General features: G+C 35.5%; 1 protein-coding gene across 5 annotated transcripts in view; it reads left to right on the top strand.

The window, feature by feature from the left end:
- Window positions 1-17,864, top strand: part of espn (espin) — a 142,295-nt gene that overhangs the window by 8,209 nt on the left and 116,222 nt on the right. For all 5 annotated transcript variants that reach the window (XR_007935644.1, XR_007935641.1, XR_007935642.1 and 2 more), the window contains exon 2: window positions 9,027-9,220. Coding sequence is in view for 1 of the 5 variants with exons in the window: in XM_051930880.1 (XP_051786840.1) it covers window positions 9,027-9,220 (194 nt within the window). In the remaining 4 variants the exon portion in view is untranslated. The remainder of the gene's footprint in view (window positions 1-9,026; window positions 9,221-17,864) is intronic.

Here is a 17,864-nt window from a genome sequence, read left to right as displayed (position 1 = left end):
TAATTTATTGAAATCCTTCCCTTATATTGGCAAATATGAAACAATCACGTGGTTAATAATAATCAAAGAGCATTCAACCTGACAGCTGCTTCTTTTAATTATTATCATGAAAACGTTACTGGCCACTTAAGCAAGAATCACTCTGTATGTGAATAACATGTATCCTGCTGTAGTCACTGTGGCTACTCACAACTTTTGATTTGCCTCTGTCTCCCACAGATCTTCAAACAGCCCCATCCAAACTAAATTTTATTTACTTTTAAAGTATAGAGTATGGCACTTAAGTCAAACTATTTGAATTGTCAGATTGTTTTGATCATTTGTAGACAAATCGATAGATCTTTGTTCATCCCCAGGGGAAAATTTTAACTTTTTACAAAAGCTCATTAAATAAATGTAAGAAATAAATAAATACACACACAAGCACACACACACACACACACACACACACACACAATATGGTCTGAACACATACCAGAATGACTAAAAAAAGAAAATCAAAACGTCTGAGTTGGCGGTCCCAGTCACAATGAGGCGTTATGCAGGCTTATTGTTGTTAGTATGAAAGAGCCCCAGTAGCATTTATTGACACACTTCTACTGAATAATTCATTGGCTGAAAGTCCTCAATGTTAGTGTATCAGAGAGAAGATGTGTAGAATTGTTCATAATGGCACTCAGTTCTGTTTTAACTCACTCCTTTGCTACTACTTCCAGGGTCCAAAGTGTGTGCCATAAATGAGTGTACTGTTTTAATTAGCTTGTTGATTTGGTGGGCCTCTGCTGAAGTGATGTTACCAGAACAGCACAGTGTAGAATGCTGCACTAGCCATCACAGAGTTCTAGAAGATGTGAAGAATGTCACTACTCGCATTAAAGGAATGAAGTTTCCTGAGGAAAAAAGAACCTACTCTACCCTTCCTTATATAATTCCTCTGTGTTATTAGCCTAGTCCAGCTTGTCATTCATGTGTACCCCCAAGTACCTGAAGCAATATCCCACCTCTGTATCCACTCCCTGAATAGTGATTAGTTTTAATGGCTGTTTGGTGTGGTGAATGTTATTATTATCCTTGGTTTTGCTTATATTAAGTAGCCAGCATTTCTTCCCTCACTAAGAAAGAAACATCAATTATGTGTCTCATTCCCTTTATCAATACACCCATACATTAAGTGCAGAATTATTTGAGAACCAATAACGGCACACTGCATCATGCAGTGAATACACTTGAGTTGAGCATTCATAGATTTCATACTCTTTCTCTGTATATTTAGTATTCATTTGCTTAGAGGTTGATGTGCTTGCTGCTTCCTGAGCAACTCTTGTTTTCTTCACTCTAGTGGCCGCTTCTTCTCTTCTTTCATCTGCATCTTTTCGCGTTAAAACTGATTAAGTCAGAGTTTGTGTTGCAATTACTTGGAACGTTTTCCTTAATTTTTTGACTTAAGCTGGCATTTAAGTCTTCAATCTGCCTAAAGAATGATTTAAGATCTGAATAGTTAGGGGAAGTGATGGCGAGGGGGTTGGGGAATGAGAATGGCGCCTGTACGCATGTGCCGCACGGCCGTCATGCTGGCCGCTGCCGAGAGTTGATTCTACAATAAAATAAAATAAAAATAAAAAGAGGAATAACCTTGGAGATCAATCACCACCCCGAAAGCGAATAGTAGACATCATGTAGTTTATTTGTACCAAATCTCAGGTTAATAGTTCAAATGGTTTGCAAGCTACAGGTGATTTCAGATCTTGTGCAGACAAACAGGCAGCCACGGTAGTGTATTATATAAGAAGATTTTTCCAAGTGACATGACCTGATGTTATATTCATAGTCTAAGGTGTACAGAGTGAAGAGAAAAGGAGATAGGGCTTTTCCCTGTGGTGCTCACATCCATATCAGAAACGTAGTCCTTGAGTCTCACAAATTGTGGTCTGACAGATAGTCCATTATCTAGGACACCATAGGCTCATCTACCTATATATCTCTGACTTTACCCCTTAACAGGCATGGATGGATGGTACTGAAATTAATTTCATTGTGTAATGTGCACTATATTTGCATTTACTGCTGTTTTGTATAATGATATACTGATGTCACATTGTATTTTACTGTGGTTATAACACAAAGACAAATTCCTAACAACTCTGTTCCTCGGCAATAAAATTCAAGTTCAAGTTAAAACAGTTATTAGTTTATATGTATTCAGAATTTGAATTAAGCAGGTTTAAAAGATGCATGGATGTATTTTGTTACTTAAGGCTGTTGAACTTGTTTTGTTATCTTAACCTTGTTTAACCTCAATACTTCAGCCATAGTCCATTGTTGGTGTGTTGACTGTTCCTCTCTACACCTGACAAATACAATCCTAAATGTCAGTGAATATTGAATTCTTCCATACTTTTTTAAGTACCCAAATGTTAAATCAAAAAGCATTCAATCTGAAAAAACAAGGGAATCATTTAAAAATACAATTTTAACACATTTAAAAAAGTTGACATATTATAAACGAACTTGTCACAGAGTGTCACTGGGCAACCTGTGTGGTAATTCATGGCCTTTTTGATGTAAACAAACACAGTGCCTTCTGGTTACTGAACATCTTCAATTATATAGAAAAAAAGCACTATATAGTGTGGAGGTAAAAAGATAATTAAGAGAGCAGAGATTTAAAGTACTATACTTTGAATGAAATAATGAGCTGAAACAAGATTTCTATAAATTATTGTTATACATTTATACCTGGTAAAAACTTAATTTAATTTAGTGGAAACCATCCTAACATACGTGTGGCAAGATTAGTGACATGCTAAGGTTTACATGTGGAATAATTCAAAAGACCCCTGATCTCCAGATGATGACTAAATAGTTACCAAAATCCAGAGTTTCCAATATCTTACAGGGGTGTGGAAATCAAATTTTTTCTACTTGTCCACGGACAAGTAAACTTAGAAAATTCACTTGTCCATAAACAAATAACAAAAGTGAAAAAGTTTATTTTTTCTGATCTCTTTTATTGATGCCAAAACTGCCTTCCATTTTAAAACTGAACAAAGTTCTTTCAGGGAGTAATATTTTGCCACCTTGCTCTAGAACATTTTATAAAAGATTCCCTTATCATTTTAACTCACTAATAAACAATGCCTTCATTATAGCTACACTAGTTCTGTTTCACATACTACAGTTACAGTGAAGATTTTTATAGATATTTCATAACCTTTGGAAACCGTTAGAATGATTTCTTCTTTATTTTTAATAAACTGACAGCGCGAAACCAACTTGTTTTATATGAAATATTCGCTAATCAAAAACGATCTATTGACAGCTCATCAACATTGATGTTGTCACGCAATAAATTTCTTAACTCCTCAATATATCACAACCTACACGAAATCGCAAATTTCAGGAAAGATTAACTGCCTAACAAGCTTTGTTATGTAGTGAAAACAATTGTATTGTAAGTAAAATGACTGCATTTTTATGTAGAAACAAGATTTTATCGATCTTCTTCTATAATACGCTACCATGGCTGTTTGTTTGTCTGTCCAGGATTTTAAATCACCTGTAGTTCGCAAACCATTTCACCTTTTGACTTGAAATTTGGTACACATACAGTATACTACGTGACGTCTACTATTCGCTTTCGGGGTGATGATTTGTATTACTCTTTATTTTAATTTAATTTTATTTTATTGTTGAATCAACTCTTGGCAGTGCGCAGCAGGGTGGCGCATGCATATGGGAGCCGTTCTCATTCCCCACCACCTTCGCTAATCATTCTTGAGGCAGATTGAAGACTTAAGTGCCAGCTTAAGTGAAAAATTAAAGAAAACGTACTAAGTAATTCCAACACAAAAACTAACTTAATCAGTTTTAACGCAAAAAGATGCGGACAAAAGAAGAGAAGCAGCGGGCCGCTAGGGTGGAGAAAAGAAGGGCTGCTCAGGAAGCAACAAGCACATCAACCTCTGAGCAAATGTATGCTAAATGTACAGAGAAAGAGGATGAAAACTATGAATGCTCAAGTCAAGTGTATTTATTCACTGCATGTTATCGTGCAGTACGCCGTTACTGGTAATATATAAAAGTTATTGATTATAATGAAAAATCATCAGATTACATCGTAATGTCGGCATGAAAAAAATGACCGCATCTCCAAGCGTGTAAGTATTAGGGTAAAATACTTATGTAAGACCGTAAGAGTGCTTCCCCTTTGAAAAATCAGCCGTCATTTTGTAAACAATATTGAAGACCAATTTGAGACATGAAGAACATGCCTAAGTAGACTGTTTCCACACAAAGTACGTACCCAAATGTTTAAAATGTGAAAGTAGTGGTAAAATGTGCCCTGCACAGCACATATAATATTTTTTCTCCAGAAAATTGCACTGAAACAGAAAAACACGCTTGTCCGACGGTCAATTTACCCATGTCGGACGAGTCGGGCGTTGGATTTCCACACCCCTGTCTTACAGACTGAGCTTGATAACCAGTGGCCTTTTTTAATATACATCATTATTTCATTATATGCTGCAGCTGACCCATGTCCCTGCCCTGGATACAGGTCAAGAAAATGGATGGATGGACCAATTTTTCATATATATCTGTACATATACTAAAATTTAATTCATTTATTTGCTTAAAGCACATAAATACATTTTTAAATCTGTTTAATCCAGTTCCAAGTGTCTGGAGGTGATAGCCTTTTCCAGCATGACTTGACAGGGTGCCAGTCCATCAAAGGGCTAATTAAACAGCTAAAGTACAATTCATGATAAAGTTACCACATGAAAACTGTTGGAGGAAACCTTGGTAGCTTGAGGGAGCAAAATGTTCGTAATTAAAATGCTCAATAGAATTTGAATTGCATGTGAATATCTACTGTAAGGGATTGGCAAGAGATTGCCATGGGCAAAGATGCCACTAGAATGAAACATAGCAGGAGATCATACCAACCACCGTCATATGTGGAGAGAGAAATGTTAGTTCATTAAGAGATAGACCAACAGGGGAGTACATGCCCAATCAGAGTGAGTGGTGCATAGGAACTAAATCTTCCTATATGGTATTAGGGTGAAACAGAGACAATATAGTGTTGGCAGGAAACAAGTGCAACTCTTCTAGACCAATTGGTGGTAGAAGCAGGGTTCAAGGTGTGATGGGCAGATGGTGAATAGAGAACACTTAATCTGGAAGATGCTTTGGAGGCCTGGCCCTTGAAAGGTCATTCAGGGAGTATAGGGCCACCTGGAGGGAGCACCAGTATTGTTTCACTATACCTTTGAGGACTGGTCCCAAGCCTAGGGGCATTTCATCTGAAAGTAAGTCTGGAATTAACTTTCAAGGTTCCACACACTCTGAACTCTAGTGAGTTTAGAGTTGGGAGGTAACACCAAAGGCGCAATGGCTGAAAGAAATAGACGCCAGAGTTTGGAGACATTGAAATTGCTTGGGTGTTTTTTGTAGGTGAAAACTGGGGAGAACTCTACTAAATAGTAAAGGTCTTCAACCATTATATGCTGCAGGATTTGCTTTATTTTTTCTGTCTATCTCTGATACTCCGAGTTCTTCCTATACTCATCTGCATGTTGGTGTTTTTTTTTTTTTTTGTCTGATAAATAGTTCTGTAAGATTCCTGGACACTTATGCTAGTTACTCCGGACTGGGTAGATATGGGGTGCTATCTTATCAAAACACACACTGAAACCTTCATAAGCTCACATGTGTGCAAACATATGTGCATATTGGCAAGTATCTCTTGGAGTTACAGCAGTGTAATGATCTTGTAATCTACATTGAATGTTAGGAAAATTGTATTTCTGTCAGACTTGTTGATTTTTATAATATTTTTTCCCCAAGAGCTTTGTATGTATTTTTAAATATGGGTAAAATTCAAAATAATATTTGATAACTCAACGTAACATAACATAATATCAAATACAGCATCTATGAACATTTAGCACAATGGTGAGCAATGTTGCTTTACTGAATAAGCATCTTTGCTTTAAATCCTGTTTGCATTTCATCATTGGCTCTGAGTAGTTTGCATGGTCTCCTTGTGAGAGTTTCCTCTGGGTACTCCTGTTTTCCTTTCACATCCCCAAAGACATGCAAATTGTGTCAAGAGGCTTTTCCAAATTGGCTTATAAGTGGAAGTATTGGTATGTGTGATTGGGCCCTGTAATGGACTGGTACTCTGTCTAGTGTTGTTTCCTGTCATGCTTCTGGTATGGGTTCCATTCACTTATGGCCTTGTAAAGGATTAAGTGGGTTAGAAAATGTATGTATCTATGAGCTTGGCTGTTTTTATTAGGTTCTGAAAGTTTCTCATAGTAATACACAGTTATTGCTACAGGGGATGAATTATGAAGAATGATTAAAAAAGCAGAGCCTTTTCAGTTTAAGCTAAAAAAGATTAAGAGGTGACATGATTGAAGTGTTTAAAATTATGAAGGGAATTAGTACTGTGGATCAAGACTGTTATTTTAAATTGAGTTTTTTAAGAACAAGGGGACACAGCTGGAAACTTATGGGTAAATTTCGCACAAACATTAAAGTTTTTCTTTACACAGAGAACCATAGACACTTGGAATAAGCTGTCAAGTAGCGTGGTAGACTGTAAGACTTTAGGGACTTTCAAAACTAGACTTGATGTTATTTTAGAAGAATTAAGTGGAAAGGACTGATAAACTTTGTTGGGCTGAATGGCCTGTTCTTGTCTAGATTGTTCTAATGTAATAATTAATATTTTGCTAACTTACCTGCTCTGTACTTCACTGTGAACATACTTTATGCAAACAAAGGACAAAGTAGAAGCAATTGATAGGCCAAACAGCAGCAATAACCAAATAAGTGGACAGACAACTGAAGAAGGGACAGTGTCTGTCCTGGACAGGAAAAAAGAGATGCAATCACATGTGGCCTCTACAGTTAAGTCTGAAGTAGAAGGAGGAAGTTTGGTAAATCTCAAGGAAGATGTGAAGGTCAGTGGTTAGCAAATGTGCTAAAATACTCGAGTGCCAGGTGTTGTGGCTGCGAATAGGTGTCTCTAGAAGCAACAAGGGAGGGAGGGAGAAGTGGAGTTCAGAATTGGGTGTCATCAGGTCTAATGCCAACCAGGAGCAACACAGTAACATCAAGAGGGGGTCAGGAGTTTCAGAAGCTTAAGGTCTTGGTCTGTTGCATCCAGTCCCTGATCTATTTCTCAATTAAATACACTAAAAGCATTAAGTCCCTGATCCTTTTGTCTATCTCATACAATATAGCCGCAATCAACATTATACCATCATACAAACATGTGCAAAAGCCCAACCTTGCTTTGCTTATACTTTTACTTCTTCAGACTTTAAAGGGGGACCACATACAATTTTGTAAAAACACAAAAAGAAATACTGTACTTGAGTGAATGACGTAAATGAATTAAATATTAATAATCTAATAATGATATTAATAAATCTTCAAATTTCAGATTATTCCCAATGATTACCCTTTACTATTCAAAAGAATACACTTTCTTGTAAAATTGTGTTTTGCAATGACCATCAACAAAAGCCAAGTCACTAGGACTTGACCTAATGGAGGAATTTTTACTCATGGACAATAGTATATAACATGTTCAAGAGTAATCCGCTCCAGTGACCTAATAACATTATTACTTATTATTTGAGTGATGCCTTTCACCAGGGCAACTTACAATTTATGAGATATAATTGGTTAAATTTCTTTTGTTTTTCAATTGGAGTACAAGCAGGTGAAATGACTTGCTCACTGTCACATAGTGTCACCAGCAGGATATGAACCAACAATCTCAGGGTTTGATGTCCTAGGTCCAAAGCCTTAACCACTACAACATACTGCCTGCCAATAATATTAGCCCTTGGTATAAAGAAAATGTACATATATTTTATATAGAAAACTACTTAGTTACATAGTACTTTTGATATATCAGATTAACTGACAGCACTATAACTAAGGCCCATTATGTTATGAAATTTCCTAGGCGAAGCCGGATAACACAGCTAGTATCTAATAATATTTGTTCTGGGATACATCTTAATTACAAAACAAACATGATATACATGTGTTAAGCAACAGTCCAAGCAAGTTAATATTGTAGCAGATATCTAGACAAGATTATGTTTAAACAATAAGTAGGGATACAGAAACAGAAAAAAATAATGAATGAATAATACTTTTAGAGACACTAATAACTGAGAATTTACCTCTTTGATTTGTGGTCATGTTATTCACAAATATGTCAGCTCCCCGAAACTTTTATCTCTGATGCAAAATCATGCCCAAAGCATTTTTAAAACAAAAATTGAAAGAAATGACCATGGAATAAATGTAATGTTGAGGTGTTTATTTATTTTTTGGTGCTTTAGAAATAATTATTTTGCAATATAATAATTTTATGCAATATGTTGTCTTGTGTGAAAAATAAACTATGTGTCTGAAGTTAATTACATTACAAGCATCACTATCCATCATAGGCTATAATTGCAGTGTTCCTAAAATGGACCATAAAAATGAAGTTGCTTAGGATTCATCAGATGACTGTCTGAGTGTTTTGAGTGAAATCATGGAATTACACTGGCAGGATCCCTATCCCAGTAACATCAGGCAAAACCCTAACTATAGTGCTAGTATATGCCTGGGCACACTTAAATTTGTTAATTTCATGCCCTTTTAGAGTGTCCAGTCAACCTTTCATGACCATCTATAGGATGTGGGGATGCCTTTTTCTGTAGAATGGCCAAATGATCTGTCTGCCAATATATTATAATATACTATTCATTCCCTTAGTATGACATACTCTTGTAACTACTATTTTAGGTTTTGTAAATTCCAGTTGTACAGTACACTGATTTTTTTTTTTTTCCACACAAAATCAAATTGTAACTCTTATTCACTTACTTAAGTACCATTATACGGAATTGTAACCTGTAGAAGTACTTTAAATTCTTCTTCTGAATATATATGCTGGGTTTAAAACCATGAAAGGCTAATACTAATCCAATTTTGATTTGCAGGATAGGGATAACTCTGGGGCCACAGTATTACACCTTGCAGGCCGCTTTGGCCATCATGAGATTACAGACTGGCTCCTAAGGAGTGGGGAAGGGGACCCCAATGCTGTGACAGACACTGGAGCCCTTCCTGTCCACTATGCTGCAGCCAAAGGAGACCTTGCCTCACTAAGACTTCTTTTGGAGCATAATCCCAGGTAAGACATCTCTCAAAGATCTGAGAGGAAGAAAACATGGAGATAGTGTTCTATTGCTGAAAGATTTAATAAAATATGAGGGAAAGTGTGATTATTAATGAGAATTAAGAATGAAAATGTCATGGATTCTGTACAGAAGAAGAGAATATACGTTATGATGTACCAAAGATATAAAGTGGTTGCAGAATGTACAGGAGGAAAAGCTACAGTAAAGTGCATGGGGTAATTTATGGTACTATTTTCTAAATGTGTTTATTTCTATCTTTTGGTCTGTCTGTCTGTCTGTCTGTCTGTCTGACTGACTGACTGACTGACTGACTGACTCATTTTATTCCTGCTTTACACAGGTATTCTGTGGTTTATCCAGGTCTTTTTCAACTTTTCGGGCTTTATCCGTAATATATGTATAACAGCTAAAGGCTAACCTTTTGATACATTGTCTCAGTGTGACATGGCTAAATACAAGCAGCACAAGGGAGACTTAAGAATGCTTATAGAAGAAAGTAAAAAAACAAAGAAAATGCATGTTTTGTAAAACTAATTGTTTAATTGTTTTATTGAACTTCTAAATGACTGCGATTTTAATACAACTATTGCACCAGTAGTCTTTCCAAGACCGTGTTATAAAAAATTTATTTGTTTTAAATAATATAATTAAAAGTATATTCTTGAAAGCACTAAATGCAAATGTAATAATTAAATAGTTATTACATTTTATATGAGGCAAAACTTTCTTTAAAGTATCTGTCTCTCTATACAGTATTGCTGCCTTGTAGAGAGTTCATTGTATTAAAGTTGCTTAACTTCTGTATCAAAGTTTTTGCATTAAAATTTGAGATTGAAAGTCTGTGTAAGTGTGGGATGGTATAATTTATCTGTTGTCTAATTGGTGGATTACATCCTGGAAACTGTTTTTTCTCCCTATAGAATAAAGTAAATGTGAGATGCTAATATGGTACTATTTAGCATGCAGAACATATGGTGTGTGGAGAGGGAGTTTACATCTACAAAAGTTTCCAGTTGTAAAGAAAGTGGCGAGATGTACAGTTACAGTATGAGGAACTCTAGAAACATGCAGTAATTGTAGAAGAGCTTGCAAGGATGAATATATACCAGTATTGCACTTTTGTTTTTGTACAAGAACATTATAATTTGAGATATTTGTTAATACAAACTCCACAACACTGTCCCCACTCCATTTATTTATTTATATATATATATATATATATATATATATATATATATATATATAATATAATATAAAAGTGACTCTAATTTTGAAGTACTGACTCCATCCAGTGAACAATCGCAGAAGAGCAAGTCAAAAGTAAAAGTCAGATGAGACAAGAAGGATATCATTTGGAAACTGTACAAATGTCACCCTTCCTGAAGCAGTGGACCCCTTCCAAACACTTGCTGTGTTATAAGGTCTTTCCTAAGGAAATTACTAAAACATGTGCAAATAAAGTGTGATTTCAGTTGAACCAAAAAATCACCTTGAATTAACTTCCTTTAATGCTTAGTGTTTGGCAGTAAATAACAACTTTACTGTCTAGCTCCCCAGCATCGACTGAACTTATGGTATAATAAAACTCTTATTGAGCAAATGCAAATAGTAAAAGGCCCAGACTACAACCATCCTGCATCTAGAGGATATTCTGTAGTTTGTGATCATTTTGAAAATCAACAATACAAATGTATGCCATATTCACAGACACAAAAGACCTGCTCAGGAATAAAGAGTTCTCATTTAATAAAACAATTGAAATAACAGATTTGATCCTAAATCCTATGATTTTTTTATAGCGTGGAAATTTGTGTACAACATCAGAAGTTAATGTGATAATGTTCTTTTATTCACACAAAAGGGAAAATAAGTGCATTAATTTTTATCTATGTACATAGATTCATTTTGATGCCCACAAATGGAATTGGAGACTTACTCTGTATTGCAGTACAATATTTATAGGCACTGCTAAACCTTAAAACCTAAAGAAAAAACTGATAATTAAAATAAGAATGATTTTAATATACTGTACTGTTATAGGCTGGCACAAAGGCAATCCAGAAAGACTTTTGAGCCAAAGCAATAGAAGGATTGTTGAATTCTATTAAATAAAATACACAATACTAAAATATATTTCATTGATTTTTTTGCTGCAAACTATTCCAAAATACCAACTCTCTTTGTTTATTTTTTCATACATCACTTGGGTATACAATGTAACATTCACCTGACTGCTCTGGCAGTGTCTCACAATAATTAATATAATGTGTTCACTATATACACTAGCGCCCAAAGGTGCAGAATCATCCAAAAATTGACATGTTTTCAATAGAAATTTATAAATTTCTTTTAATTAAAGTACCACTAGGTTGACTTAAAATTTTTAGTCAATTGAGTTAGCATAGGTGAAACCTGTTGTTCCATTCACTAACAGCAAGTAACGTTTTTCTTTGGGTTTCAATATAGTGGCATTCCTAAAGTTCAGTCCTGGGTTAAAAGGGCCAGAATGCTTGAGCTTTTTCAAGACACACATTAGTCTATTGTTACTTTGCAAACTGAAGCTTATTCCATATAAAGATTGCCACGAAACCAAACATTTCCTACAAAGATGTCTACTATTGTCTTGAGAGAAGAGAGCAAACTGCATCTAACCAGGACAGAAGAAGCAGAAGTCCAAGATACACAATTGCACTATGTGCACAAGAAGATCCATTTATCAGAATCTGTAGTTTGAGAAACTGACACCTTATAGGTCCTCAGTTGACTGCTTACTTAAATAGTATGTGACAAATACCAGTATCATCTGCAACAGTGAAAAGAAAAGGTAAAAATTGTCAAAAGAGCATAGACATCGGACATTCTGAGTGATGCCAAACATTTCACCATTTTAGTCTTTTCTTTTTATTTGCCAGTTGCAGATATGGCTTTTTCTTGGAAACTTTACCTCTAAGGCCAGCATCTCAGAGTTGTCTTTACATTGCTGCAGATGGATGATCTTTTGCCTTTTTTGGCACTATGTCCTTTCATATAATAATATTTTAGGGTATTCTTTTGGTTATGATACCCTTGCTCATGTGTGCAAATTTTAAGATGATTTGTGATTTATAAACTGGCAGTGAACGGGAAGGATTTGGAAACGTATTCATACTTAGGAATATTTTATAAATCATTCATAGGAACTTTTAGGAAATCCTCATACCTTCAGATCTGGATCATTCTACGTACATTTTTATGAGTGAGACCCCTGGTCCTTTGCAGAACCCGTGTCACTCCTTCTGCATGTGAAAATCCTCTTTTAAGACCATCTGGTGCCCTGTTAGGCACTGCACCCATAGTCTCCAAGTGCAGGACGTACACTTAGCACTTCAATCCAAAATGTAAATCTCCTTTTTCTATACAGATATTAGCTTGAGTAATGTTTTAATGTCATGCTACATTTAACAAAGGTGGTTCTGAATCCATAAGGCATTAGGCTAGTAGACTGCATTCATGGCATACGTTGTAAATAAACGGACAGTGGAATTTAGATTAAATTAGGTTATACTTGACTGCTGTTGTCCATGTGTTTCAATTGATCTTGACCACAGGCCTAAGAACTGTTGGTTAATTTATTTGAAAAGAAGCCATGTGATAAACTAAAACCAAACATTCATCAGAAATCATAAGTTAAGCATTTGCGTGGTGCAACTTTGTTTACCTGTGTCAATATTCTTTGGAAAGCAAGTTCACTGTCTTAAAGGTTAGCTAGATGCTTTCAGATCTCAGAGTTATAACCAGTATTACAGTTATAGTATGCAAGGGGGAAGAGCTGAGTAGCTGTTAGTTGCATAGGTATTGTTTGCATGTTGTTGTTTTTTCTCTTTTGTTTTTTACTCTGTTCTATAATTCATATTGTGTAGAACTTTGTGCTCTGTGAAACCAAATATGACTGTGAAGCACCTAGAATCTATGAACCCTTCTGGGACCACCTAATAAACAACACCCATGTAACGAGTAAGAGAGAATTCTTGAATGGAAAAATTGGAAGTACAATTGACTTGTGTATGTTTACAAAAAAAGTTAAAAAGAGGGGATGCAGGACTATTCAAAATTGCAGTTGTTAGTGATTCTTCTTTGAACCACAGTTCAGGCAGTACCAGTACAGTTTGCATGTTCTCTCCATTTATATGGGAGTTTCTCTGAGTAGTCAAACTTTCCTTCAACATTCCAAACATATATCTGACCACTTTAGAGGGCATACCCATACACGTTAAACTCTAATGTACTTATGTCCTGTCCATGGTACTTCCAAGGCAGGCATGATGACATGGAGCAGATTAGAAAATGAATGATCAAACATAAGGGTTACACACAAGGTTCCTCTCTGCTTTATCTCCAATGTAAGGAGGGTTCCTTGAAAAGATTTGCATCTTTGCAATGCTTACCATATTGCCCTCTTCATTATGAAAAAGAGGAAAGAAAAAATAGAACATTAGAATTGTCAATCAGTTAAAACTTAAGAATGCAGTGCAGTTAGGTATATATTATAAAGATTGTCTCCCTGCCCTCACTACCCCAAAAGATTCTTGGACATCATTATACTCTGGTTACATCGCAAAGAGTGAGCTCTTCATATAATTTGTATTGTGGATGTTTAAGGACTATAATCTTGATCAGAAATTTTCTGGTGTGGTGTTTCTGGGTTTCTGTGGATAAACAGATGTTCCGAGTTAGCTATCCGGTCAGAGACTTGGCCCCTTCCAGATTTTCATGTGAATCCTTTCCTGAAACAGTTAAACTAGAGCCATACCAGTGACACTGATTTATTCAAACCAGGTTGGCAGATCAGTAATACGTATAAATTGTAGTAATTTTAAAGGGAAAACTGTAAGAATGTTGATCTTAATTGCTGTGCTTGATATCAATGATTATATTACTGGCCAGTGAAAACAACTGGTATTAACCAGTGTTTAAACACTTCTGGCATTAATCATCATAGTATATTTCGAGCAACATTAGAGACAGCATAGTTGTGTGATCTGTCATGGATTACTTCACTATTACATAAATTACTATTAGATGTTCTCGTCTTTTCATCCCTTAGGATGCTTCCTGTCCATTCATTTATTTAAATACTTGTTTATTAATAAGCCTGCTTTGGCAAAAAACTGACCCTGAATTGGATGATTGTCTATTGCAAGGTATGCCACAAACAAAGTTAAATGCTAAGCGTTTCAAGTAGCCCAACATGCACATCTTTGGGGTGTGGAAGGAAATTGGACCACCCAGAGAGAGCTGAGGTGAGCATTGGGACAATTTTCACAATCTGTTATTGAGTCAGGATTTTAACTCTCATTACTGAAGCTGTGAGGTAGTGGAACAGACCACTTTTTCATTGTGGCAGCGTGCTTAACATGTAATAGGATGAAACAAGTGTGGTTTCCATCTACATGGAAAGCATTGATAAATTTACATAAGAATTGTTATAGCCTACCATGGGAAAAGTTAGTAAAGACTGATGTTTTAATAATGGATGTATGTGCAAGATTTAATTTCTAGTGAATTGAATATTTATGTTATTGTGTATACTTCTTTTTTTATTATACTTACTATATTATATTGTTTGATATGAAAAGTAAACATAAAAAAGGCATTATTAAATATCTCATGATTTTTGAGTTGTATTATTGTTCATTGCAGCCTTTTTTGAACCCATCACCATGAAGGATAGAATGCTTTGATGGCCAGGTAATGAGGCAAGCTGTACCTATGGGTACATCTGGGCCCACCCATTTAGAAACCACTCACCAAGATCTTATTCATATGTATAAATATTAAACTACGGAGTATGCCATGTGAGAGGTGTTTTTAAAATTCTCACTTCAAAATGCATATAAAAACGTCCATTAAGCATATTGTGTGCTGCGAGTTAAATGTTTGTAGAGTTGTGGTGAAGGTGATTATACACATGACTATGCTAGGCAAAGCAAAAATCACCAGTTTGGTTTTGGAAAAGACCTTGGAAAATGGAGGAAATAATAATAATAATAATAATTCATTACATTTATATAACGCTTTTCTCAGTACTCAAAGCGCTGTCCACACAGGGAGGAACTGGGAAGCGAACCCACAATCTTCCACAGTCTCCTTACTGCAAAGCAGAAGCACTACCACTGCGCCACCTGTGAGGACATATCAAGGGGGAATTCCACACACACACTTTTTTTTTTTTTTCTCTAGGATCTCCAAGGATATCATCAAACTTTTCCTGTGTTGCTAAAATGTCCTTATATCAATTTTAATGAGAGAAACTGGCTTTGTGGCATAGCCTTGGACCTTACAATTTTGCAAATGGCTTTGTGGCATAGCCTTGGACCTTACAATATTGCAAATGTCATTTTGCCAATGTACAAATATATATTAATACTTGGCACAGTATTAATACAGATCCAGTATGTGGAGTCTGAATTGTGCACTTATTTGCTGGATTTTCCTTCAGCTTTCCTCCCACATCCATGAAATAGCAATGTTAAATTGGCCTGGTGTGACTGTGTGTGTGTGTGTGTGTGTGTGTGTGTGTCTCTCTGTCTGTGTGTGTTTGTCAGTGAGCCCTCCAAGTGCACCTGATAGCAACAGGAAAGGCTTCTGCTCCCTAGGACTCTGAATTGTATTAAACATATTTGAGAATTTTACTTTATGTAACATATATGATGGCGAAAACCCTTAATAAACAGTATACCTCTCGTTAAGGGTTTATAGTAAGTATGTAGTACAGATGTTTAGTAAGACTCCTATGCAGACTGTTTACTTGACTCAAGGTCACAGGTATCATGAGCTAGTAGCAAATGAAACAAAGCAGGAATGAGTTCAACACTGAGTTCATATAAATGCAATCGGACACCAGGGCAGTTTAGAGTTACCAATTGACCTGACGGCTTGTTGTTTTAGACTGTAGGAAAAGCTTGTTGGGACAAAACCAACAAAAACACAGGGGAAGAATGTGCACAGAGGACACCCTTATCTGGAACTGAATCTTGACTCCAAGCATTGTGAGGCAACTGTCCTCCCCATTCTACAACCATGCCATTTATGACTGCTTTCACAAAATAAATCATTTTGATAAACAGTTCTGGGATCATAAACTTACTAATAATTTCTATGTATATTGGTAGCAGTAAAATTACTTTTTTTATCCATATTAAGTTACTTAGTACATCAAAATGACAATCACCTTCCAAAGCCCCATACATGGAGGCCTTTTTGCTTCTTCCTTTATATGTCTCTCTTTTGTTGTATGTTTCAGTAAAGCATCACATGACTAACAACTTTCACATTTATAGCTTAAAGGTCACCTTTTTGAAATTGTAAAAAGTCTAAATGTGAATGGAACTTTGGATTGGATCAAATTTACTCAAGCTTTTGATGTGTCCCAAGGTGATAAATTGTAGAAATAAAACTGCACTGGAAACAAGATGGCGTAGTTTAAAAAAATGCATCAAGCAAATGTATCTAAGTAAACCGTTGTAGTAATATTGATATATTCAACATACTGAAAAATAACTACAAAAAAAAAAACCTGAGTATTTTCTTATTAGCAGTAATTTTTTTTCATATTTACAGTTTAGGCAGTTTTATTAAATAAAAGGATTAAAACAAAGTGAGATTAGTGTGATGTTTCAGTGAATTTTTCCACGTCTGTCTTGGCTCCTGAACTCACAAATAACTGTGTATTTGTTAAAGGGTAAGTAGTACTTCCTTTCTAATTAAGTGAAAAAATGTCAGCTCTTCCCCAACATGCCTTTTTTTGAAGTTCTCAAATTGCATATTTTTAAAAACGCTTGGGGTAGTTATCTCCTGAAAGGAACCAAGTAACAGTAGTAGTATGTAGGTAATACTCGCAAGTATATATTAAGAAAAAAAGTGGGGTGTTACTTAAAGCCCTTTGTTGTTTTATTGCATTCATAAAAATTACTTATGAACACTTTGAAATCTCAGTTTTTTTTTTCTTCATTTGTCTGGCATCTCCAGATTCAGCAGTAAGAGCAAATCCCCACCATGATATACCATTTGACTTATCTTGATGTCTAGTTACGCAAGATGTCAAGCTTTTTTGGAGTTCCCTCCTATTTTCTGCCCTCTAGACCTAAAACAATCCTCATTTATAGGCCACTTTTGGACCATATTTTGTGGAGGAAATTCCACCCTTTTGATAAAGAGTAAACAAATAGGTATCTTCAGCAAGAATGATCAGCAGGATTTGAAGTTGTGCAAGCCACATCAACCAGCCCCAGGGTTTCACCCCCTAATGAGATACAAGGGGTCAAAGTTGCTTCTTTTCACAAAGGTTTGAAAAAAAATGGATATCCGTACTATAGACATGTGGAGTGTAGTTTTATGTTGTTTTGAGATTGCTGATTACGAATATGGTAATATTTGTGATGTCTGATTCTTTATCAATGGTCCTAGCACCCTATTTTATCATATAAAAATGATACATTTCAAGCATAAGCATATGGGGTATTGTTTAGACTATTTTAAGATCTGTGTTTATGAACATGATGTTATTTTTGTTCATTTACTAGAAATCTAGCCATCTATGGACCTCTGTCAGAGGGAGATAAATGATACATTTCTATTACAATTGAGAATATATAGATT

The sequence above is a fragment of the Erpetoichthys calabaricus genome, chromosome 8 (assembly GCF_900747795.2).
Source record: "Erpetoichthys calabaricus chromosome 8, fErpCal1.3, whole genome shotgun sequence".
NCBI classification, from domain to species: Eukaryota; Metazoa; Chordata; class Cladistia; order Polypteriformes; family Polypteridae; genus Erpetoichthys; species Erpetoichthys calabaricus.
The sequence above is the reverse complement of the archived record's forward strand: the minus strand, read 5'-3'. Positions and strand labels throughout refer to the sequence as shown.